Source organism: Tamandua tetradactyla, chromosome 3 (genome assembly GCF_023851605.1).
Source record: "Tamandua tetradactyla isolate mTamTet1 chromosome 3, mTamTet1.pri, whole genome shotgun sequence".
NCBI classification, from domain to species: Eukaryota; Metazoa; Chordata; class Mammalia; order Pilosa; family Myrmecophagidae; genus Tamandua; species Tamandua tetradactyla.
Window position 1 is genome coordinate 137,287,223 of NC_135329.1, and position 25,608 is coordinate 137,312,830.

The 25,608-nt window shown below is 34.0% G+C and overlaps 1 protein-coding gene and 1 long non-coding RNA gene across 2 annotated transcripts in view; one reads left to right on the top strand and one right to left on the bottom strand.

Moving 5' to 3' along the window:
• LOC143677715 (uncharacterized) overlaps positions 1 to 25,608 on the top strand; it is a 187,143-nt gene that overhangs the window by 10,536 nt on the left and 150,999 nt on the right. The window contains exon 2 of the long non-coding RNA XR_013172831.1: positions 17,404 to 17,583. This is a non-coding gene — a long non-coding RNA (uncharacterized LOC143677715). The remainder of the gene's footprint in view (positions 1 to 17,403; positions 17,584 to 25,608) is intronic.
• SCN1A (sodium voltage-gated channel alpha subunit 1) overlaps positions 15,805 to 25,608 on the bottom strand; it is a 130,284-nt gene continuing 120,480 nt past the window's right edge. The window contains exons 23-27 of the mRNA XM_077154057.1: positions 24,901 to 24,954; positions 23,004 to 23,141; positions 21,258 to 21,362; positions 19,263 to 19,533; positions 15,805 to 17,629 (exon numbers count right to left, since the gene is read on the bottom strand). Of these exons, the coding sequence (XP_077010172.1) occupies positions 16,452 to 17,629; positions 19,263 to 19,533; positions 21,258 to 21,362; positions 23,004 to 23,141; positions 24,901 to 24,954 (1,746 nt within the window). The 3' untranslated portion in view covers positions 15,805 to 16,451. The remainder of the gene's footprint in view (positions 17,630 to 19,262; positions 19,534 to 21,257; positions 21,363 to 23,003; positions 23,142 to 24,900; positions 24,955 to 25,608) is intronic.

Here is a 25,608-nt window from a genome sequence, read left to right on the forward strand (position 1 = left end):
GAGAAAATCCTCTTCTAGCAATCAGTAACAAGGAAGATGTCTGAATACTGAGAAGTAGGTTCGGTATCAGTATGTAGAAAGAGAGTGGAGGAAGGCATTCCAGGCTTAAGTATCATCCCTATATACCTGTCTTTTCCCAGTAGCTTCTAATGACCCCATCCTGTTTCCTTCAGTTTAAAGTGAAAATCTGCTCACATCATACCTACCGTCATTTCATTTACAAATCTCTTAATAGTTCTTCATCAACATAAGTTAAAGCCAAAGCACTCAACATAATTTAAGGCTTTCATTTTGTGGTCCCTTCTTATCAGTCAGTCACTGTCACTGCTCATGTTCATATTAGCAATATTGAACTACTATAAGTGCTCTGAACGTGCTATCTTGTTTCTCATTTTCCTATATCTGTGGTTATCATCATTAGAGCAAACCTTATATAGTGCTTACTATATGCCTGGAAATATTGCTCTAAAAGCTTCCCATATATTATCTCATTTAATCATCATAAGAATTATTATTCCACTTTATAGATGAGAAAATTGAGACACAGAAAGGTTAAGGGACTTTACAGATTCACTCAGCTACTAAGTAGGCTAGCTGATATTTGGGTTCAGGCAATCTGACTCCAGAGTGCATGCTTTTTTATTTAATTTTATTGAGAAATCTTCACATACATGCATTCCATACATGGTGTACAATTAAGGTCTCACAATAAAATCTATTCATTACCAATGGTCATTTTTTAGAACATTTGCATCACTCCAGTAAAAGAAACAAAACAAAGCAAAACAATCCATACAAACCATACATTACCCCTTATGCATCCCACTCATTGACCACTAATATTTCCATCTACCCAATTTTTTTTTTTACCCTTTGTCCCCCCTATTATTTATTTTTTTAATCTGTATTTTTTTACTCATCTGTCCATACTCTGGATAAAAGGAGTGTGCTGGTTTGAAATGATGTATGTAATCTAGAAAAGCCATGTTTTAATCCTAATTCCATTTTGTAAAGGCAGCTGTTTCTTCTAATCTGTGTTCAGTATTGTATGTTTGAAACTGTAATTAGATCATCTCCCTGGTGATGTGATTTAATCGAGAGTGGTTGTTAAGCTAGATTAGGTTGATGCGTGTCTTGACCCATTTGAGTGGGTCTTGATTAGTTTCTGGAGTCCTATAAAAGAGGAAACATTTTGAAGCATGAGAGAGATTCAGAGAGAGCAGAGCAGAATGACATAGCCACGAGAAGCAGAATTCATCAGCCAGTGACCTTTGGAGATGAAAAAAGGAAAATGCCTCCCAGGGAGCTTCATGAAACAGGAAGCCAGGAGAAGACACTAGCAGATGATGCCGTGTTCAGCATGTGCTCTTCCAGATAAGAGAGAAATTCTGACTGTGTTTGCCATGTGCCCTTCCACTTGAGAGAGAAACCCTGAACTTCACTGGCCTTCTTGAACCAAGGTATCTTTCCCTGGCTGCCTTTGATTGGACATTTCTATAGACTTGTTGTCATTGGGACATTTTCTTGGCCTTAGAACTGTAAACCAGCAATTTATTAAATTCCCCTTTTAAAAATCTATTCCATTCCTAGTGTATTGCATTCCAGCAGCTAGCAAACTAGAACAAGAAGCATCAGACACAAGATTTTCACAGTCACACAGTCACATTGTAAAACTTATATCTTTATACAATTGTCTTCAAGAAATAAGGCTACTGGAACACAGCTCAATAGTTACAGGTAATTCCCTCTAGCCACTCTGATACACCATAACCTAAAAAGGATTATCTATGTAGTGCATAAGAATAACCTTCAGGATAACCTGTTGACTCTATTTGAAATCCATCAGCCACTGAAACTTTATTTTGTCTCATCTCTCTCTTTCCCCTTTTGGTCAAGAAGCCTTTCTCAATATCTCATTTCTGGGTCCTGGCTCATTCTGGGATATCTGTTTCACATTGCCAGGGAGATTTATTCCCCTGTGAATCATGTCCCATATAGGACAGTGAGTTCACCTGCCTGGTTGGCTTAGAGAGAGAGAGACCACATCTGATCAACAAAAGAGGTTCTCTGGGGGTGACTCTTAGGTCTAAATTTAAGTAGGCTTAGCCTATCCTTTGCAGGAATAAGTTTCATAGGGGCAAAACCCAAGATCAAGGGCTCAGTCTATTGATTTGGTTGTCCCTACTGCGAGAATATCAGAAATTTTCCAAATGGGGAAGTTGAATATTTCCTCCTTTCTCCCCAGTCCCCTAAGGGGACTTGCAAATACTTGTTTGTTTACTGCCGAAATTATTCTGGGATATATTGGGGCATTGCACTTATTCTGGGATATATCGGGGCATCGCACTAACCCCGACAAACCAACACAATCTCACACCCTATTCAAGATTCCATGTACTTATGGTGTTCAACTAACTGACCATACAAGTTAAATTAGGAAATGCACTATCCAATATATAAATTCTGCACCAAATAAACATCTCTCCCTTTAGTTTCACACAGAAGTTGAAGTTTTAAAATATGGATGATATCATCCTTTACCCTGTATTCTGATACACCTTAGTCTTACCCAGATCAGCTTCATTCATATCACTACTTAAAGTCTGATCACTTTTTTAACTTTTTAAACAGGTCCTGTATGGGGTACTGCAGACTTTCATAGCTTCAGAGCTCTAACAAAGTGCATGCTTTTGATCACTATTCTATGATATTTCTGCTATCTGATATGACTGTCCTCTCATTCTTCAAATGAGGTTATATTGGAGGTTAGTCCATTATAACCTTCCTTGGATCTTCGCATGGAAATAACTTTTCCTTCCTCTGTATAGTCTGTATTTTATATTTAATTCTTTTGCTGATCTAGAGGGATGACCCAAATAATCATAGACACTTAGAAAGTAGGTTGACTTCTACCTGGTTTTGTTGGAGGTTGAGCGGGAGAGAATATGGTAAGATTAGTTTTAACATATTATGTTAAAGGTAACAACTGAAAATCCAAGTAGAAAAGACTAACAGAAAGTTAGAATTGCAGCACTAGCTCAACAAAAAGGCTGATGCTGTATAAATCTAAAAGGCAAGCGAAAATTAATAAAGAAGAACAGTAAGGAATTGAAGATGTAGGAAGGGACTGACAATAGTGAAACTTTATAGAAATCAAAGGAAGTTGCAATTTAAAGGAAGTCATGGCAATCATCACCACCAAACTCTAAAAATTTACCATGTATAGTTTACACTGAATAAATTCTTCAAAATTGGTTAACTATAGACTGATGGGAGAAAGGGGCAGATTTGAGACCCACAAAGAAAGGAGGTATTTTGGAAGAATAAGATTCCTCATTGGTTTGAGATTTTAATCCATTAGAATCACAATGTTTTAAATTGCCTGATGGAAAAAGATAAAACCTGTATCTTAAGCTTTCTAAAAATATACACACTATCATGGCAAGTTTAACACACAGGGTAGTGAGTTCATTAATAGCTTAATCAGCACATTCAATTCTCTATTACAATATAATTTTAACTAATGTAATTTTGCATGAGGAATCTATTCCTAAACAAAAAGTTTCCTATAAATTTATTTTAAGAACTTGTGATTTCCATAGCCTCAAAATAATCACATTCCTGAAATAGGAAACAATAGAAACATTTTGCCCTGCTAAGTAAACAGTGAGCAGAGGAGATATAATTTATGATGACCAGAAACAGAGTATCTACAGTTGTGCTTTACCTGGGTTATGTTCTTTTTACCTATGTCTAACCTATCATAAGTATTTTTCTTTTATTTTCCCATTATGTTATTGAGGAGGATAGTAGCTAACCTGGCATTTTGAAAACTTAGAGTGCTTGCATCAATAAAGTTACTCACAGCCAAATTTTCTTATGAAAAAGGAAAATTTTTTCATAAGACCCTACACTGGGACCTACATTTCACTTAATTTTAAACAAGAGTTGAAGATGGTGAGTATAAAGCCTTGATTTTAGAAGGTAGTCTTTAAAAGGAATGAGATAATGGAACAATGACTAGAGATACATCAGAGGTGAGCAGAGTTATTTTTCAAGATTAGAAAAACCAATTTTGAAAGTGCAAAGGATCAATCAAGAGGGACAGAATAAAGATAGAAGAGAGCGGGAAAAACCCATGAAGCAAGATATCAAAGTATGTAGAAATGAATGGAGGAAAAATGATCCCTAGAAAGATACTGAGGAAAGAAGAAAAAGGGGAGGGGGCACTTGGACAAAAGGTGGATTTCCAGTCAGTGTTACAGGCATCCCAGAAACTGGTTTCCAGCTTCAGCTTCCCTGTAGGGAGTATTTCCTCCTTGCCTGTCCAGCCATGATTCCCTGCCCATCATCTTTGGCTTGCCTGCCGTCTTCTTGTCTACTGGCTGTGGACCAGGTCTGGCTGGGCAAACCAGAAAATCTCACCATCCAGTGGACTGCAACTACATCTTTGGTCTGAATCCCAGCCTTAGGGAGGGCCAACTCTCTGAATTATTCCCTCTTTGGGTACTCTCCTTCAGTTCTAGGGTATCTTTAGAGTTCTTGTCAACATCTTTATAGTTATTCTCCTAAACTATCTTATTAATTCTTCATATTAAAGATTCCACGTTCAGATCACTGTCTGATTTCTGTCTTCTGATTGGACCCTGACTGAAATACTTTCTAATAGGATTGTCATAGGAGTGACTAGGTTAACACAGGTGAAGTGATTAGAACAATGTTACACATTAAGGAAATAGTCAATAAATGTTAGTCATTAATTGTTTCTTTCTCTACAAATTGGCTTCTTTTACTGTTCTGTGCTAAACCCTTAGAATCCTGGATTCTAGGAAGGAGAGTCTGATTACCTCAGTTTGATTCAATTGTCTATCCCTGGTCCAATCATCTGTGAGCCAGGTCAGATACTCTAAACATAGCTGTCAGTAGCCCAACCCTGTGACTGTGTGAATGTGTTTGGGGTGGGGGCAGGGGGAAGAAATTTATGAACCCAACAGCCTTCATATGGGTGTTCTTAACAAATATACAAAGAACATGTCTGGATGGATCATGTGACCCTTTGACTTGGAAAGCCAGTGTTATGCCTTCACTCTGGTATTTACTATTCTGCTATAGAACTATTGTTTCCATTCTTGAGAGTTATACTAAAAGTGTATTTGTCATTATAAGAAAATGCCAGTTTTTTATATCCAGAATATATAAAGAAATCCTACAAGTCAATAATAAAAAGACAGACAATCCAGTTTAAAGATGGGCAAAAGACATGAATGACATTTTTCCAGAGAGAAATATAGATGACTAAAAAGCATATGAAGGGCGGGCCACAGTGGCTCAGCAGGCAAGAATGCTTGCCTGCCATGCCAGAGGACCCGGGTTCGATTCCCGGTACCTACCCATGTATATAAAAAAAAAAAGCACATGAAAAGATGCTCAGTTTCACAAGTTAAAACGGAAATGCAAATCAAAACCTTAATGAGATATCATCTCACAACTGCTAAAATTGCCACTATTAAACAAGTAGGAAACTACACGTGTTGGAGAGGATGTGGAGAAACTGGAACACTTATTAACTGCTGGTGGGAATGTAAAAAAGTAGAGATGCCACGTAGGACTGTTTGGCAGTTCCTCAGGAAGCTAAGTATAGAGTTGTCTTACAACCTGGCAATCCCACTACTCGGGATGTACCCAGAAGATCTGAAAGCAGGGACACAAATGAACATTTGCACACCAATGTTCATAGCAGCATTATTTACAGTTGCCAAAAATGGAAACAACCCAAGTGTCCATCAGCAGATGAATGGGTAAACAAAATGTGGTGTTATGTACAATAGAATATTATTCAGTAGTAAGATGGAATGAAGTCCTGAAGCATGTGACAACATGGACGAATCTTGAGGACATTAGGTTAAGTGAAATAAGTCAGACACTAAAGGACAAATATTGTATGATCTCATTGATATGAACTAATTATGATATGTAAACTCAGACATAAAATACAGACTGTTAATTAGCAGGATATAGAATGAGTCTAAAGAATGGAGAGCAGTTGCTTAATATGTGCAGAATGTTGAACTAGGTTGAACTTAAATGTTGGGAAATGGATAGAGGCAATGGTAGCAAATTATTGTGAAAATGATTAACAGTATTGAATGGTGTGTGAATGTGGTGAAAAGGGGAAGTTTAGTCATGTATGTCACCAGAAGGAAAGTTGGAGGTTAAAACATGGGAATGTAAAATACAGTAAATTTTGTGGTGAACAGTGTCTGTGATTAATTGTAAAAATATTTAAAAAGTTATTTCATGAACTAGAACAAAAGTACAACACTATTAAAAGAATTAATAATAGAGAGCTATATGGGAAAAATAGCACCTATTGCAAACTATGGGCAATAGTTAACAGTAATGTTTTAATATTCTTTCATAAATAGTACAAATGTACCACACCAATACTATGGGTCAATAATAGGAGAGAAATAAAGAGGGTTTTCTTTTTTATTTTTATTTCCTTTCTGGAGTAATGACAATGTTCTAAAATTGATCATGGGAATGTATGCCCGACTATGTAATGATACTATGAGCCGCTGATTGTATACTTCAGATGACTTGTATGGTGTGTGAATAAATCTCAATAAATCTGCACTTAATAAAAAATAAACATGCATCTACCATATGATCCGGCTATTCCACTCCTAAGCATTTACTCAAGATAAAGTATATGTCCATAAATACTTGTACATGAATGTTCATAGTAGCTTCATTTTAAATAGCCAAATATTGGAAACAACCCAAATATCCATTAACAGTTGAATAAACAGACTCTACTATATCCATATGGCTGAGTACTATTCAGCAATAGAAGGAATGAGCTACTGATAGAAAAGTTTGATGAGGCTCAATACTATTGATATATTCTGCTACATGAGTGAATCTCAAAATAATTATCCTAAGCAGAAAAAGCCAGACCCAGAAAAGAGAATCTACTGTATGATCCCATTAACATAAAGTTACAGGAAAGGCAAACTAATGTATAATGACAAAAAGCAGAGCAGTATGGGGATGGAAGAAAGGGAGGGGTGAGAGGGAGGAAGTACAAAGGGGCAGGAGGAAACTTTTAGGAGTAATTAACAAGTTTGTTCTCTTGATTATGGAGATGGCTTCATAGTTGTCTACTTGTGTCAAAATTTACCAATTTATACATCTTCTTTATGTACAGTTTACTGCATGTCAATTATACTTTAATAAAGTTGTCAAATGATCTATAGTATAAATCTCATTGATCTATCTGTCCTTATTCAAGTGCACATGTCTTGTTTACTGTAGCTTTATAGTAATATTGAATTCAGGTAGTATTCATTCTCCAAATTTGTTCTTTTCCACGATTACTTTGGTTATTCTAGTTTCTGTGCATTTCCACATAATTAAAAAAAAAAAAAAGAAACTGCCGATTTTTAAAGTTCTACTGTTTTACATTTCTACCAACAATGGGTGAAAGTTCAAGTTGCTCTATATCTTCACCAACACTTGTTAGGGTTGGTTACCTTCCCTTTTATCTCATCTCCCACCTCCACCCCCCTTATTCTTCTTTATACACCTAAAATAACTGTCTGTAGTATACCATTTTGTGTTTAACAATGCATAGAGAAATGCATCTACAAGTCATGATACAGAACACTTCAAAAACTCCCTTTTGCTTTTTACTCAACCCCTTTCCACCCCAACCCCAGGCAACAACTGATATACTCTTATCCTTAGGGTTTTACCTTTTCTAGAATATCATACAAATAAAATCATATGTTAGATAGTCTTTTTGGTCTACTTTCACTTGGCTAAATGCTTTTGAAATACATCCATGTTTTTGGGTGAATCAATTGTTTTTCTCTTTTTACTGGTGAGTAGTATTTCATTACATGGATGTCCTACACTTTGTTCACCCATTTGCTGCTGAAGGATGTCTGGATTGTCTCCAAACTTGGGTGATTATGAATAAATCTGCTATAGACACTTGTGTATGGGTTTTTGTGTTAGCGCAAATCTTTTATTTTTCTCAGGCAAATCCACATGTGGAATTGCTAGTTCATTTGGTAAGTGTTTACTTAACTATAAGAAAATAGAAAATGGCAAATTGTTTCCAGTGGTTGTACTATTTTGTAATCCGACCAGCAAAGGAAGACAGTGCAATTGCCCCTCACCTGAGCCAGCTTTTGATGTCAATTTTTTTTTTTTAGTAATTGTAATACATGTACTGTGGTATCTCATTGTGGTTTTAATTTGTATTTCCCTAATGATTAATGATGTGGCACATATCTTTAAGTGCTTATCTACTCTCTGTATCTTATTTGGTAAATGTCTGTTGAGATCTGTTGCCTATCTTTTAAAATTTCATATTTGTTTTCTTATTAAGCGTTGAGAATTTTTGATATATTCTGGATAGAAGTCCTTGTCAGAAATGTTTTTTTGCATATGTTTTCTTCTGGTCTTTGGCTAATTGTTTTCATTTTTAAAAGCAATATCTTTGACAGAAGAAAAGTTTTTATTTTTTGTGAAGTCTAATTTAGCATTTTAAAAAATTTTATTATGCTTTTTGTGTCACATCTAAGAACTTTTTGTCTAGTCCAAAGTCACAAAGATTTTCTCTTACATTTTCTTCTAGAAATATAATTTATGTTTATATTTACGTTTATGATCCATTTTAAGTTAACTTTTGTATGTGGTGTGAAGTCTGGGCCAACTTTCAATTTTTTTGCAAACGGTCATCCAAATATTCTAGCACCATTTATTGAAAATAGTATCCTTTCTTTTTAAAATTACCTTTGCACCTTGTCAAAAATTAGTTGACTGTATTTCTCTTGGTCTATATTGGATTGTTTATTCTGTTCTATTGATTTATGTAATTATCCTTTCACCAATACTATATTGTGTGATGACTGTAACTTTATAGTAAGTCTTGAAATTGGTAATGTGATTTTTGTCTACTTAGTTCTTTTTCAATATTGTTTTGATTATTCTAGTTCCTTTGCCTTTCCTTTTAGATTTCAGAATCAGTTTATCAATATCCACCTAAAGGCCTGTTGATATTTTGTTGGGATCCCTTTGAGTCTACAGAAAAATTTGGGAGGAACTGGTCTCTTAAAAATACTGAGTCCTAATTAAACAAAAAATAAAAATAAAAACTAAAAAATAAACTAAAAACAAAAAAAAATTAAAAAACAACAAAAAATATTGAGTCTTCTAATATATTAACACAATATATCTCTGCTTATTTAGGTCTTTTTTGGTTTACTTTATCAGTGTTTGTACTTTTCATAATCAAGATCCTGTATGTATTTTGCTAGATTTATACCAAAGCATTCCATTGTTTTGGTAAATTGTACTTTAAAATATAATTAGAATTCCAATTGTCCATTGCTAACATGTAGGAATACAATTGTTCTTTTTTTTTTTTTAATAGAGAGAGAGAGAGCTTGTATTTTCCAACCTTAAAAACTGTTTTTAGTACTACAAAGTATTTTTGCAGATGTTTGGGGATTTTCTGTTAGACAAGCATGTCATCTGCAAATAGAGAATTCTTATTTCTTCTTTTTCAATCTCCATGCCTATATTCATTTTCTTGCCTTATTGCACTGGTTAACAATTCCAATCTGACCTTGAATAGGAGTGGTGAGAAAAGCTACCTTTGTTTTGTTTCAGATCTTAGCTGGAAATCATTCAGTCCCCATTTAGAATGATGCTCATTGAAGTCTCCTGTCCCTTCCCCAGTAGATAACCTCTATTAGGTAAGCAAGTTCTCTTCTACTCCTACTTTGCTGAGAGAATGGGTGTTGACATAGTCATATGATTTTTCTGTTTTAGTCTGTTATAAAGAAAGATACTGATTGATTTTTGAGATACTGATCCAAACAAATTTATGGGATAAACACTAACACATTGTGTTATATTATCCTTTTTGTATCCTGCTATATTCAGTTTGCTAAAATTTGTTAAGGATTAGGTAGATTTGATATTATTCAATATTTGGAAGAATTCACCATTGAACCTATCTGGTCCTAGGGTTTTCTTTGTTGGAAAACTTTTAACTTTTAAATTTCTTCAATATAATAGGAATAATCTGGTCATCTATTTTTTTTTCTTGAGTGAGTTTTTATAATTAGAGTCTTTCAAAGAATTGGCTCCTCTAATCTAAAATGTTGAACTTATGTGCATATATATGCTTACAGTATTCCCTTACCATCCTTTTAATGTCTCTGAGGTCTATAGTGATGGTGACACTTTCATTGCCGATATTGCTGATTTGTGTCTTTTTTCTTGGTCCATATGGCTAGAATTTATACATTTTATTGATCTTTTCAAAGAATTGGCTTTAGGTTTCATTGATTTTTCTCTCTTGTTTTTCTGTTTTCAATTTCAATGAAATCTGTTGTTATCTTTATTATTTTATTCCTTCTCCTTGCTTTGTGTATAAATTGCTCTTTTTAAAGAGCTTCTGATGTGGAAGCTTAGGTTACTGACTTGAGATCGTTTTTTTCTTTTCTAATATAAGCTGGTTCTATAAATTTCCCTCTAGTCTGCATCTCACTGTGCTTTGACATATTGTATGTTCATTTTAGTTCTGTCAGAAGTATTTAGGACTTTGATCCATTTGGAGTTGATTTTTGTATAAAGTGTGAGATAGGAGTTCACCGTCATTCTATTTCATATAGATACCCAGTTTTTCTAGTACCATTTGTTGAAAAGATTATTCTTTCCCCATTGAGTATGCTTCACATGCCTGTCAAAAAAAATTTGGGCATAGATATCATTGTTTATTTCTGAATTCTCAATTTGATTCCATTGTTTTAGATGTCTGTTCTTGTGCCAGTACCATGCTGTATTGATTACTATAGCTTTATAATAAGTTTTAAAATTGGGAAGCATGAGTCCTCCAACATTCTTCTTTTCAAAGATGTTTTTGGCTATTTGAAACCTTTTACTCTTCCATGTAAATTTAATAATTAGTTTTCCATTCCTGCAAAGATGATTGCTGGAAATTTAATTGGGATTGCATTGAATCTGTAAATTGCTTTGGGTAAGACTGACACCTTAACAATATTTAGTTTTCCAATCCATGAACATGAATTGTCCTTCTATTTGCTTATGTATTCTGTGATTTCTTTTAGCAATGCTTTGTAGTTTTCCATGTGTAAGTCCTTTACATTCTTGATTAAATTTGTTCCTAGATATTTGATTCTTTATTTACTATTGTAAATGATTTCTGGATTTTTTTTATCTTGCTACTTTGGATAGGCCATCATTACCTATTTCTTTGTTTGTCTTGCAATCTTTTATTGTACACTGTACATTTTAATATGTTAACTCTGGGATTTAGTCCCTGAGCTGTCTATTCTTTAAGTTTGTATCCAGTTAATGATACTTTAGAAATTTCCTTGAGTGTCAGAAGCTAACAAAAACAAACAAACCAATGCAAAAAATACCTTTCCAGTCTTTGCAAACTGGCTTTGCATTGGCTGATGCTGTCATTCAGTGTTTGTCCGTTCTATGAAGATCAGCTTGAGACATTTGTGAACTGTAGACATCTCTTGTTGTCCTTCATCTTTCCTGGGTGTGTGCTTGCTAATGGCCTTAGGAATTCCCTCCTTCACGGGAATTTGAATGCCCCCCTACTTTCTATGAGATAGACTTTGTGCCCCCTTTCTGTATCCTCTGTATGACTTAAAGTTAGTAATCCTTTCACCTGGTGCTTTGAGTTAATTTTTTCTTATGCTACTTTAGTTGTCTGCAAACTGCTTCTACCTGTAGGGCAAATTCTGGAAGGGTGAGCCAAAGAGAAGTTTCCTGGTTTTGTCATTCAGGCTGCTAACTCAGTAGATTGGCACCAACATACAGGATCGCAGTATGCCCATGGAATTTATTCTGCTTACTTCAGAACAGGGCCAGGGACCCATGATGGGAGCACATTCTGGCTCCACCCCATGTTGGGGTGGTAGTGGGGCCAGCAAGGTTGCCATGAGCGTCTCCTACTGCTTTTAAAGCTGTGTTTTCTTTATTTGGCCTTCATCCCATCACTGCACCCCTTAAATGTTTCCTAGCATGTGGAGGAAGATGACTCTACAAGTTTTTGCTAATAGTGCAAAGATTCTGTGGGAGGAATGGCAGGTACCCTGGAGCACCCTATATCACTATCTTCATCAATTGGAAGTAATAATTTGCCCCTCTCCCGCATATTAGAGAAGTTGTGGGTATACAGAAAAATCTTGCATAAAATATTTTCATATATCATCCTATTAATACCTTGCATTGGTGTGGAACGTTTATAAAAATTGATGATAGCACATCTTTATAATTGTATTATTAAATATGGTACATGGTTGAATTTAGAGTTCACTGTGTAGTGTAGTTCCATGGATTTTCTAAAAAAATTATTCTATAATCTAAATATATCTGAGGGTGGGCCACGGTGGCTCAGCGGGCAAGAATGCTTGCCTGCCATGCCAGAGGACCCGGGTTCAATTCCCGGTGCCTGCCCATGTTTAAAACAAACAAACAAACAAAAAAACCCCACACTTAAATATATCCGAATGTGATTAAAAGGGGATAATTTGCTTTTAACAGATAAACGTTTCCATCATGTACTTCCTGTTTGTAGTCTACACTGTTATAAATTTATAGCCACAGTAATTTTTTTCATCTCTATCTATTTGACTAGGCATCCATCCATGGCAATAGCAGTACTTTTTCTCTTCCTTCATCCTCATTTAAGTACTCTCCATCATGTCTTTTTGGTAACTTTAACTTTGAAATTATTTTAACTTACAGAAAATTTGCAAGCAAAGAATAAAGAATTCTTATGACTTGTTACCCTGATTGAGCAATCATCTACACCTTTCCCACCTGGTCTGCTTGCCTTCCTTCCTCTCCCCCTTCCCTCCCTTGCACCCCAAAGATACATATCTGTATCAAATACATATATATACACACATAAATAATTCATTTTCCTTTGAACCATTCAACTGTGAGTTACAGAACTTGCTCCCTTCATGCCTATGTATTTTAGAGTACATTTTCTGAGGACAAGGACATTTCTCATGATTATGTGTGGTGGCTTGAAGCTATATATCCTAGAAAAACATGTTTTTAAACTTAATCTATTCTTGTGGGTATGAGCACTTGTAAACAGGACCATTTGATGAGGTCACTTCAGTTAAGGTATGGCCCAACTGAACTGGATGGGTCTTCATCTTTTACTGAAGGCCCTATAGGGAAGGTTACAGACAGAGAAAAAAACCACAGGGAAAAGCCAGAAGCTGAATGTCTTTGGAACCTGGGAGAGAAGGGAAAATCCAGGAGAGGCTGTCATGTACATTGCCATGTGCCAGAAAAGCCAAAAACCAAGGATCGCAAGCTGATAGTCCCAGACTGTCACGGTCACCTGGGAGAAAGCATTCTTTTGATGACAACTTTATTTTAGAATTCTCTTATCCTGAAAACTGTGAGCCAATAAATCCTTGTTGTTTAAGCCAGCCCATCACATGGTATTTGCATTATCAGTTAGGAAACTAAAACATGATATAATAGCCATACTAGATTTAAGAAAATTAGGGAAATGAACATTGTTATAACACTAAAAGCTAAATAAACAGTCCACATTCAAATTTAATCAATTTTCTCAATACCATCCTTTGTCACTATTATTTTCCCAGCCTCTGATCCAGTCCAGAAACATACATTGTGTTTAGTTGTCACTTATCTTCAATTTCAAACAGTTCCTTAACCTACCTTTGCTTTTCCTGTATTGGGAGTTTTGAAGAATTCCATTTATTTTATAAAATATTTATAATATAATAATATTTTATAAAATATTTACAACAATAATAATATAATTATGTTATTTTATAATATTTATACTAATAATAATATTATTATTATTTTATTTTATAAAATATTCTCAATTTGAGTTTCCTTATGGTTAGATTCAGTTTTTCCATTTTGACTGGATACCAACATGTGATATCTTTTTCAGTGTATTTCATCAGGAGGCACACAATATCAGTTAGTCCCATAATTGGTGATGTTAAATTTAATTATTTGGTGCAGGTGGTATCTGCGAGATGTCTCCACTGTAACTTTACATTATTTTTTTACTTTTAACAAATAAGAAGAGACACTTTGAGACAACATAAATATCCTTTTCCTCATTAAACTTTCACCCATTTAGCATTTTTGATGATTACTGCATGAATTAATTGCCATTATGGTGGTTGCCAAATGGTGATTTTTCTAGCTCCATTTTCTTTTAAACTAGTTCATTGATATGCTAATGTTAGGAAGAAAATTTTTCTTTTGTTAACAAAAAGTCATCAGGCAAACAATAAAATAAAAATGTAATCTTTATTAGTTTTGCACATTTTTAATGTTGAATAGTAATCATTTAGGGTAAATAGTAGCATTTTTCAGCATGCAGTTCACGAATACAGTTTAAGTAATTTTAAGAAGGAAAAAGAGGAGCCTATGGTTTGCTTCTGTAAGAAACTCAAAATATCCTGATGAAATTGATTATATAAGTTCGCTACACTCTGTTCTTGTGGGGAAAGAAATGTGAAACAGATTATATTTAGAAGAATCTAGAGCAGAATGACTCCAAAGAAATAAAAACATAAACAGAGTTTAGAAAAAATAAGAGCAAAAATTAAAAATGAATACTACCTTATAATAGTCAGTTCAGGTACTATTAGAAATGTAAAGTAATATTTTATGTCCTTTTCCAACTGCAAAGTATAATTTGGATGAGAGTCGTGAACATATTTTGCCCCTTAAAACTATGAAACAATCTAAAAGTAGCAAATGTAATAAAAAGCAGAAATCTACAACTACTCTGTTTGCATTTCTTATATAGCAAATTTCTTCCATGAAAAAGTGCTATGGACAGAAAGTAAGAAAAGTGATTGCGATATCAACCTGAAGATAATTTCCTCTTCTTATTTATGTACATAATGCTGAAAAATAAAATAAAATGACTTTTTACAGTATTTATATTTGCTTATAAAATTCTAAACACATTTTTAACAGGTTAAGCAGTGTGTGTGTGTGTGTGTGTATGTGTATGTGTGTGTTTTTTTGTAACATGTCTGTACAGTCTGGCTATTCACCATTTGTTATCCACTTAAAATTTTAAAGTAACCAAAAAGCTGTTAATGTGCTGCAAACTATTGCTTAATGACTCAAAGGAAAGAGATCTGTTGAACAATTTCCTTGACTTTACCACTGACATATGGTTTCTCATAAATGAGATTTTGAGCATTGAGAGAAACCAGATACAGCAGCATGGTAATATAAACATGCAGTGATAGCATCCAAACTATCTATAATGATACAGAATACATTACATTGCCTGTATAAAGCTTGCACTCTACATTTCTTGTGGTACATATTTGATGCAATAAATACTGTGCTTAGGTCACTATTTGTTTGCTCAAACATGCACCACAGGGTAAAATGACTATTTACATAATAAATAGCATTTCATTAACATATACAATGTCAACCTTGCTGAGAGCGGAAGATGGCTAAACAAAGTGCAGGATCAAGCAAAAATTTATAAAGGATGCTTTTGGTCAATTCAGTCTTGGGGAGAGGGGCAATATTCATTATTCAGTTTTTTTTTTCAGTACAACAAACAGAAATATAACATTTATGACTCCACACATTTGAATAAAGCGTGTAACTGCTAAGATTTAGTGACTTACCCCAAAATGATCTCCTTGGTTGAGGGGCTGGATTTGACAAAACAAGATAAGCAAAGCACTTCTAGTTGTTATCCAATCTCCCTTCCCGGAAACACCAATAGAATTTAAGGAGTCATTGTTTCACTTGTGACTTTTTCTCATGCAAGATCTCTAAGTGCAGCATGCCCTCATGCAAACCACAACTTTGTGTAGACGGGAGGGTCGAGTGGTTGTCATAACCCTAGGTGGCATACTGGATAAAGTGGCCCTTTAGTCTATTTCCCAACAGAAACCCCATTTACAAAAATAGTCACATGTAATAAACAACATATGGATTAAAAAAAAGATGAATCCACGAACAGATTTTGTAAAAATGTGACAAATGTGGCAGTTGAAATGCAAAGAGTGGATACAATTACTACACTAAAGTGTTTCATGTTAAACAATTCCCAGATTATACGTTTGTACCCTTTTAAACTGGTCCCCACAGCCAAGTAGCCATTTTGTCTCTTTCTTCAGCAGTGTCAGCTGGTAATGAGAACGGTAACCTGTCTCCCCTTTACACAGAGTCACAGTTTGCTGACAAGGGGTCTCTGTCTTATTGTAGGCACTGACCTTAAGTAGATTTGTGTAAAAACAGTTTGGCATTGACCTCCTAAAGGAGTCCTGTTGACAATAATACATGACCTCCACAGGCTGTAAACAATTTGTCACCCAATTATTTTTATTTGTTTTCATTTATTTCCCTTTGGCTTTTTCATCTTTGCCTTCTTGTTCATGTTTTTCCACAATTGGCTTTGTTACCCGATCGTAGGAAGGTGGACAAACTGCTGTGGACATGGTCAGATCAGTTTTTTCTGTAATAGAGTTTTCATTTATTCTGTCAATTATCATGTCTTCTCTTACAAGAAGATTAGCCCCACCTTTGATTTTATTTTTATTATATGTAAATGAAGCTTGTTTTACAGTTCTCTTTAAAAGGTGGCGCCTGTAAGCACGCTGAATAATAACAGCAGATACCTCCTCTTGTTTTCGTTTTAAAGTAGTGGTAATGGGCTGATAGGAGACCTTGGAGGGATTGGAAGCCATGAATCGTTCTTCCATTTGTATTCGGAGAGCATCCATCTCTCCACTCTCTCCCAGAACCCGCTTTGTAAAAGCAAATAGGATGTCAAGACAGTGTATTCGGTCACCACTTACCATGGGCAAATCCATGGCAATGAGCTGGAGTTTGTTTGGTTGTGGCAAATTGAGAGGGGGTTCAAGAGCAGCTGCAAACTGAGATAGTTTTTCAAACTCCATGAACTGGGTGGCATCGGGATCAAACTTCTCCCAAACCTCATAGAACATCTCAAAGTCATCCTCACTCAGGGGCTCTGCACTTTCTTCAGTAGCAACACTGAAGTTCTCCAGGATGACAGCAATGTACATGTTCACCACAACCAGAAATGATATGATGATATAACTGACAAAAAAGAAGATCCCGACGGATGGGTTACCACAGTCTCCTTTAACCGAGCTTCCAGGGTTCACTTTATTAGGATCACAGTCAGGTGGTTTACTGTTGAGAATAGGTGCTAGCAATCCATCCCAGCCAGCAGAGGTGGTGATTTGGAACAGGCAGATCATGCTGTTGCCAAAGGTCTCAAAGTTGAACATGTCATCAATTCCAACTTCCCTCTTAACGTAGGCAAAGTTGGACATTCCAAAGATGGCATAGATGAACATGACCAGGAAGAGCAGGAGGCCGATGTTAAACAACGCAGGAAGGGACATCATCAAAGCAAAGAGCAGCGTGCGGATTCCCTTTGCTCCTTTGATCAGACGCAAGATTCGACCAATCCTGGCAAGGCGGATGACTCGGAACAAGGTAGGGGACACAAAATATTTTTCTATCAGCTCGGCCAGAAACATACCTGTGGAAAAACAATGAGAATACCAACTCTTGAAGAAGTTATCCATTAAAATAATTCTTTAACTTCTGTTAAGGCTCCAAGATAAAGTTCAGCGTACTGAAATTTAGTTACTTTAAATTTTATCTGTGTATATCAAATATATATGTAATAACTAAAACAATTTTGACATTTAGCAATAAATTAATCAACTATAAGGTTTACAGTACTTTGTCTTTGAGGGATGTTTGTAGATTCTTTTTTAGCTTACATAGAATCTAAGAAATAAGTTAAAAATACACAAGCCTGGCAGAATAGCAGAGGCCAATAGTATAAATACAAGATTGTAAGGATACAATTTTTTTCCTGAAATTGCCAAATACTATTTCATCTTTTCAGTCAGTTTTTATCTAAAAGAATCTGCTGTTTTTATGCTATTTTTATCTCTCCTTGAACTTCATGCTTCCCTAATCTTCCATTGTAAAATTCTTATATATTTATTTATATATTTTTTGGCGTATTTCTATACTCGTTTTTTTTTTTTTTTTTGGCTTCTTGTTTCTCTGACATTGATTTCTCAATCTTTTTCTTTGAAGCTTCTTTCTCCATTTGCCTTTTAAAAAATGATTGCCCTAAATTGTGGAATTGTACCCCATACCAAACTCTGAAATCTGTTCTACAACTAATTGTTGTGCTGTGCTTTGAAATTTATTGCTTTTTTGTATATATGTTGTTTAAAAAAAAAGAACCTAAAAAAATAAATGATTGTACTGACAAGGATCTCAAGAAATGAAGTGCCTGAAAGTTACAACTGTCTCATTTTGAAAAGAGAAAACCTAAGCAGGTACATGTTTGTATAAGAAGAAAAGAGGAGTATGGCATGAAAATGTGCCCCCAAAGGATACCTCATATTGGATGGTAAAATGTTGATCCAATCAGATCATCCCATTTAGGAAATAATACATGCTTCAGATAAAGACTGCTTCACCTCACTGCAGTTCAAATTCTATCTACAATGAAACGAGCTATTGCTGTGAGGTCTTGAAGTGTATGACTGATAAAATGATGTCCCACGTCATCCCAATTCACATGTGTATCATTACTATCAACTCCTTTCCCAAGATAATCCTCAAAGTCTCTCTCTGATACCTTTAAACAGCCTGCCATCTGCATTTGCTAAGGTTTTGTCCTTGTCTTTATTCTCTTTTTGCACTATGCTTTCCTGATTTTGTCAAAGTTTCTACTACCATGTAATTGCTCCTTGTCTATAGTTTTAATGCAATGTCTCTTTGGAATACCAGACTAAATTTCCTGTACTCTACTCAACAGAACCATCCAGGTTTTTTTTTTTTTTTTTAGGTTCTTCATTCTCAACATGTTCAAAACATTTTTATCTTAGTTAACAGCATATTCCTAATTTAAATGAAGGTTTTACTGTATTGACAAATACTATACTAGTGTCCAAAATGGATAGAATAAGATAGAAAGACTTCTCACTGTATTTTTCATTTTGTAAAAAAGCAAACACATCTGGATGAAATACATCAAAATATTCATAATGGTTCTTTGTAGTACTGAGACGGCCTCTTATCTAAAACTGATTTTTTCAACATTTATATTACTGATCTGAACTTAAGAGACTTTAAATATCTCTTACCTACAATGGAGAGAATGACAACCACAAAATCAAAAATATTCCACCCTATGGTAAAGTAATAATGGCGGAGGGAAATGAGCTTTAGTACACACTCTCCAGTGAACAGGATAATAAACACCAGGTTGATGCGAGATAAAATGAGAGTCATTTCTTCACTCTGGTCATCTGTTTCTACCATCATCGTGACCATGTTGAGACAAATGAGAATCATGATGCTTATATCAAAAACTTGTCTAGTTACAAAGTCAAAGACCATTCCTTGAAATTTGTTCTGTAGAGAAAAAAAAATTATTTAGGCACAGAGAAGTTTTATCATATGTATTAGATCTATATAAGTATTCCTTGCATTTATTAACTTTCTAGTTCAGTGTGTAGTAGCCAATGGCCATGAATTTTGTAAAAGATGGTTTATAGTTTATTATTTTTTGTTTAGTTATCTAAATTGATATTTCCCAGTGTGGATTCTTCAAAACAATATCCCTTCTTCAAAGAACATTCCTGATGAGAAATGCTGCATGCTATATACTTCTCTCAGAAGTACACAGTGCATATCAACATACTAAATTATGCTAGATTGTTCAGCATACTAGGATTATGAGAAGTTAAGAAGCCTGTTTAATTTTCTTTAACCAGCATTTCACATCATCAGTTGGGTTGTGCAGCCCTTTAAAAGTATAGTATCTATTAACATTCATGTGTCTTCCTCTCATGTGAATTGTTAAAGGGAATTTGGAATTTGCAAAGCACACCTATTACACTGGGTGTTTAAATCCCATGTATGGGGTGGGCCACAGTGGCTCAGCAGGCAGAGTTCTTGCCTGCCATACCAGAGAGACCCAGGTTTGAGTCCCAGCGCCTGCCCATGCAAAATAAATAAATCCCGTGTATGGCAGTATCGATGCTTTTACACCAAATAGCCCTTGCTGACATTGTCAGACACAGAATGCTGAGCCTTAAACAAGGATAATCAAAGCAGAACAGCATTCCTTATGCTTTGATGTTACTAAATTCATATTCCTTGTCCCTGATCTCTGGTTCTAGTCCCCAGTTGTGCCACTGACATTCTCGTAGGCCATCACCTGCCTGCTTTATTTCCTTGGGCCACCGAGGAACTCTAAACATATCTCCCATCTTATATACTTTCTACATATCTTGTACTTATATAATATACTTGACATTTCTCCTTACAATGGGAAGGCAGTAGGCTTAACAGAGAAAGTACATATTGTTGTTATTTTAAAGAAGGCAACTGTTGGCTAGTATAATTTGAATGATTTTTAGAATTCTCACCAGCATTTTGTTCCCTGATGAACCCCAGGAAATATTTTTACTTCAGAGCTGATCATCATAAAAATCACTACATTTTGAGATAATGCCTTTGCATTATCTCAGTAGTTTGTCTGGTTCATCAAGGAAACATAAGAATTATTCCTCATTGTTTAGTCATTGATTCTTACTTCTGTAACAGTAATTTCTAACTTTATAGACATATATATGAATAACATTTATTGGAATAGTTTCTTTCTCCAAAATACTCTGTGATTCCAATAAAAATAAAATGGAAGTAAAGTTTTATTTCATGCATTACTTTAACAACTTCTTAATCTAGTAGACAATGGCATGTTATTTAACCCCGTTCAGTGGTTCATTCTTCACTCTAATATGACTTGGCAACTACCCTTGAGTTGTATGACCAACTTTCTCTTATGTACATTATATTGCCATGTGCTCTTTTGTTACTTAGTTTGGATTCTAAATCCCTAAGACAAGGATGCATTTTCTGTTTCTTCTCTTTTGTTTTTGGTCTTTCTCTTTTTCTTTTCTTCTTTTTTATAAATCATATTTTACCATTATTAGAAAAAATATAAATTAATGACAATCTAAAAGTGGAAGAAATCTTTGCTGCTGGAAATTTAAGTGCTATCTCTTCTATGAAAAAACACATGCAAATTTTGTTTTTCTTTGCTTTTTCCCATATCACTTTGTATTTCTTACTCCTGGTCGAGGTATAGGTTTTTGTGGCTTTTTTGATCCCAATTTTTTCATTGCATTATAGTATTTCTTCTGTTCTTCTGTCATGAAGATGTCTTGACCTCCAAAGTATAAAAAGGAAGAAGAAATACTGGTTAAAATTGTGTCCTTTACACATATATTTTCAAAGTTAAAATAGGGAAGGCACATTTAAAAGAGGAAATGCAACACTCAACCAATTAGCATATCATTCCTGTCATCTTAAATTTAAAAACTTAAATGCTTTTAATTAAAATTAAAGAGTTAGTTTTTAAAAATTAAAAATAAGAGTTAATAGTATGTGTATGGCAAGATGGGTTGAGGATAGTGCTAAAAAGCCACTTTCTCTCTGATAAGAATAGAAGTAAAAGAGTTAGAAAGAAAACTGGTAGAGGTGTTAGGAGTTAAATCAGAGGTTGTATATATGGCAGGTATGTGATAGGCCAGTGGCTAAAAAGTGAAATAGAATAGCCTCACAGTTATTGAGTTACAGAACAATATTAGTAATCAGAAAAGGGCATAATGGCAGGAATTTTCTGTGTTAAAGGAGGTTCATAGAACAAAAGCTTTTATCATATTGATAAGAGCAAATGAGATGAAGGAACAGTTTACAAGGAAAGAAATACAAATGGCTAATAAGCAATTGAAAACATGTTCAAACATACTAGTAATAAAAGACATAAAATTGAAATTAAATACAATTTAATCTAGCAAACATCAAATAGTAAGAAAACAAAGAGAATGTTTGATGCCAATTAGGGCACGATGACCTAGGCACATTTATACACTATTTTTGAAAGTATACAGTGGCATATTATTTTGGTGAAAAGATTTAGCTCTGGTTATTTATTTTAAGGAAACAAGGATGAAGTTTTTTGGCACAAAGACTTCTATCAACGGGTTATTTAAATAATTAAACATTAAAAACAACCTAAATATCAACCTACAGTGGAATAATTGTCATTTATGACAATATATATGAAGACTTCTAACAAAATAGAAAATTACTTTTGGTAAGTGAAAAATTTAATTTATAATTGTATATGAAATAATCCCCACTGTAAGAATATGTTAAAAAAAAAAAGTTAGGGCAGAAATACATAACATACAAACCATTTTACTTTCCATACTTCCTATAATATATATATACATAATTAGTACAATAAAATGAGCTTTATAAATGATATTTAGTAAAGTAAAGAGCTCTCAATTAGAATAATGGAGTGAAGAGCTTATAATTAAATATCAGGGAGGGAGAGAGAGGTGGGAAAAAGCAAAATGTATGAAAAGAAACACTTGAAGATGCTGACATCTGGTTTCTAATTTCTTGCAATGATTCCTAAGGTTTTAGCTGGAAAATAAATTTTAAGGAGTTTGGGTATTGTAGGAATGAAAAACAATATGACTTATGGAAAAGGACATATTCCTGAGTTCTTTCCAAGTTCTTTTCTAATTATTTCTCTTCAAAGATAGAAAATGTGGTCTCTGATTAAAAAAAAAAAGAGGAGAGATGTTTGGGAGCTTATGCATGGGAATGTGAAATACAGTGATTTTTGGCTTTCTTTACCCTGAAAGAGATGGCAGTGGGATGGCAGAGAGGGTAGGAAATGAAAATAGATTTTAATATAGATATCCCTTTGGCTTCTGAATTAAGGTACTCATTTGGTGCAGAAAACACTTCAAAAATAATTTTTCTATCTTAGTAGGAGAGAAAATATTAGAAATACTTATCTTCTTTTTTTGCTGGTTGAAATTATCTATGATGACACCAATAAACAAGTTCAAGGTGAAGAAGGACCCAAAGATGATGAAAATAACAAAGTAAAGATACATGTACAGACTTTCCTCATATTTAGGCTGGAGTTCTACCTACATAAAGGAGAATAATATATTAAAATACATTTTAATCTGGAAATGTCATTGGTGCTTTTTCATGTGAAGATAGAAAGGAAAATCCCTGGTATTACTACGACAGTTCATTTTTTTTCTATTTTCTGAGTCAATTATCTCTTAAGAGTCTAAAATTAGCCATGAGGGTTGTTGTCATGTGGGAATAAGGTTATTATGACATTCCAGAATCTAATTTAGTAACTGCAAATACAAGTAATATTCACCTATTTGGAGAGTGTACCAAATTGCAAATTTTTATGGACTGAATTTTAGTAATAATTTTAAAATTATTAATGAACTAATTTTACCTTATTAAACATGTTTAGACTGTATTTCTACATATATGAATTTATTTAGAAAATAAAAATTGGGTTATTCATTAAGATATTTGGCATCAGACCATTAACCTGTCAATATTCATGCATTTTTGCAGATTGAGTACAACATAACTATATAGTCTGTATTTTCCTTTTTTTTTTGCATGGGTAGGCACCAGGAATTGAACCCAGGTCTCCAGCATGGCAGGCGAGAACTTTGCCAGTTGTGCCACCATGACCTGCCCTATATACATATATATTTTAAATATATATATATATATTTTAAATATATATTAAATATATAAATATATATTAAGCATATTAAATACCAATATAATATATTAAATATATATAAATATATATTTTTATTATATATTTTAAAGCCTCAATTGAGAGTTTAATCCCTAGATTACATTTATAATAAATAGGCATTAAGCAATTACTTCTAACTTAGGGAAGGGATAAAGGAGTAACTACGGGTAGTTCTTTAATAGATTCATGTCCTTCTAAAGACAAGAGTTAAAAACCAAACAAATACACAAAACAAATTACACAGCAAAATATCAAAACTGTGGAGTTTTCAGGAATGTCCTCAACACAAAGTTAAAGCCACTTATGGAAGTTCAATTTCCAGAAATGTTAAACTGAGCTCTCTCAGGACAGTTTAAAGATTACAGGGATGGAGTTTAATTTTTATGATGATAATCGAAGCATATGGGACTTCAGAATGGAAATATGAAAGCTGATAAAAAATACTAAGTAACTTTACAAAGTTTTGAAGGGCAAATTTGGAATGAGCATGGATTTCAGGTCACTTCTTGAATCTAAAAGAAGCCATTTGGGTCACAATCGGATAAGGTATTGCTTTTCTTTGCTGATATAAACTTCAAGGAACCTGTTAGTCACAGAAGTGGTAAGTGTATTGGTCAAAGCTTCAGTAAATTTATGGATGTTAAAATCATATAAAATCATAGATTTCAAAAGGGAATATTCCAAAAATCTAAAACTGTTGGGACAATATCTCTAACCTTTCATACTGCCTAATAGAGAGGGTAACTATACTTTAACTCCTGACTCCAATCATAGATTTCTTCACATATGTTCCTGCACATCAAAATTACTAATGATTATATAATTTGTAGGTACAAAACGAAAAATATAGAAAAATATTGAATAGAATGATAATTATTGGTTATTAAATATCTAAATGTATTATATTTAGTTTGGCTTTCAAATTATATTTTTATTTATTTTAGTAAGACCTTTGCTATCCACACTCATATATGAATATTGATCTGTTACATTTTTACTTATTTTTTAAATCAACATAGAATCATTCCATTTGGCTGCTTAAACCTTGTTGGATTAATTTAAGCACCTACTCTAGATTATAAAAGCACTTAAATATAAAGAGTACTTACATTTCTGGAATCAACAGCTGCATACATTATATCCATCCATCCCTTGAATGTAGCCTATAGATAAGGACATGAATGTTTTACTTTGGAGTAAAAAGAATTCAGATGTAATGTTTTATAAATATTCTCACTTACATATTTTCCAAACAAGGACATTTTGAAAGACATTTCAAAACTTAATTTACATGGATTTTGGGCCAAGACAATATCTTAGTAAAGCTTTCCATTTCTAAGGCACATAATTAGCAAAATAATCATTTGCTATAAATTCCTGATTGATAACCAACTCACAGATATTTCTCAATTCTTTTGAGTTAATAGAATCATGCAAATGAAGTATGTTTAAATATGGTAGTCTACTTTTAGGAAGCTTTACAAATGCCAACATATTTGATAATATCTGTAGCAGCAGAGATTACAGTTTAGTTCTGATGACCATTTGTATGAAATCTGTATGAAAGATCATCAAATTGACTGACAATTTAAGAACTCTCTTGAATGTAACAATCTAAAGATCATACGGGTATGCATAAATTCAGAGTTACAACTATCCTTTTAGAATTCTGAAGCATAACATCCAGCTATAATCTCATATTTTACTTTCTTCTTTGTACTTCTTGATGAGAGTAAGAGTTAATAGAGGCAAGACAAGTAGAAAGTGGAATAGTAGACCCTTGAAATTCCCATATTAAAAAAAGAATCCCAAGTCTA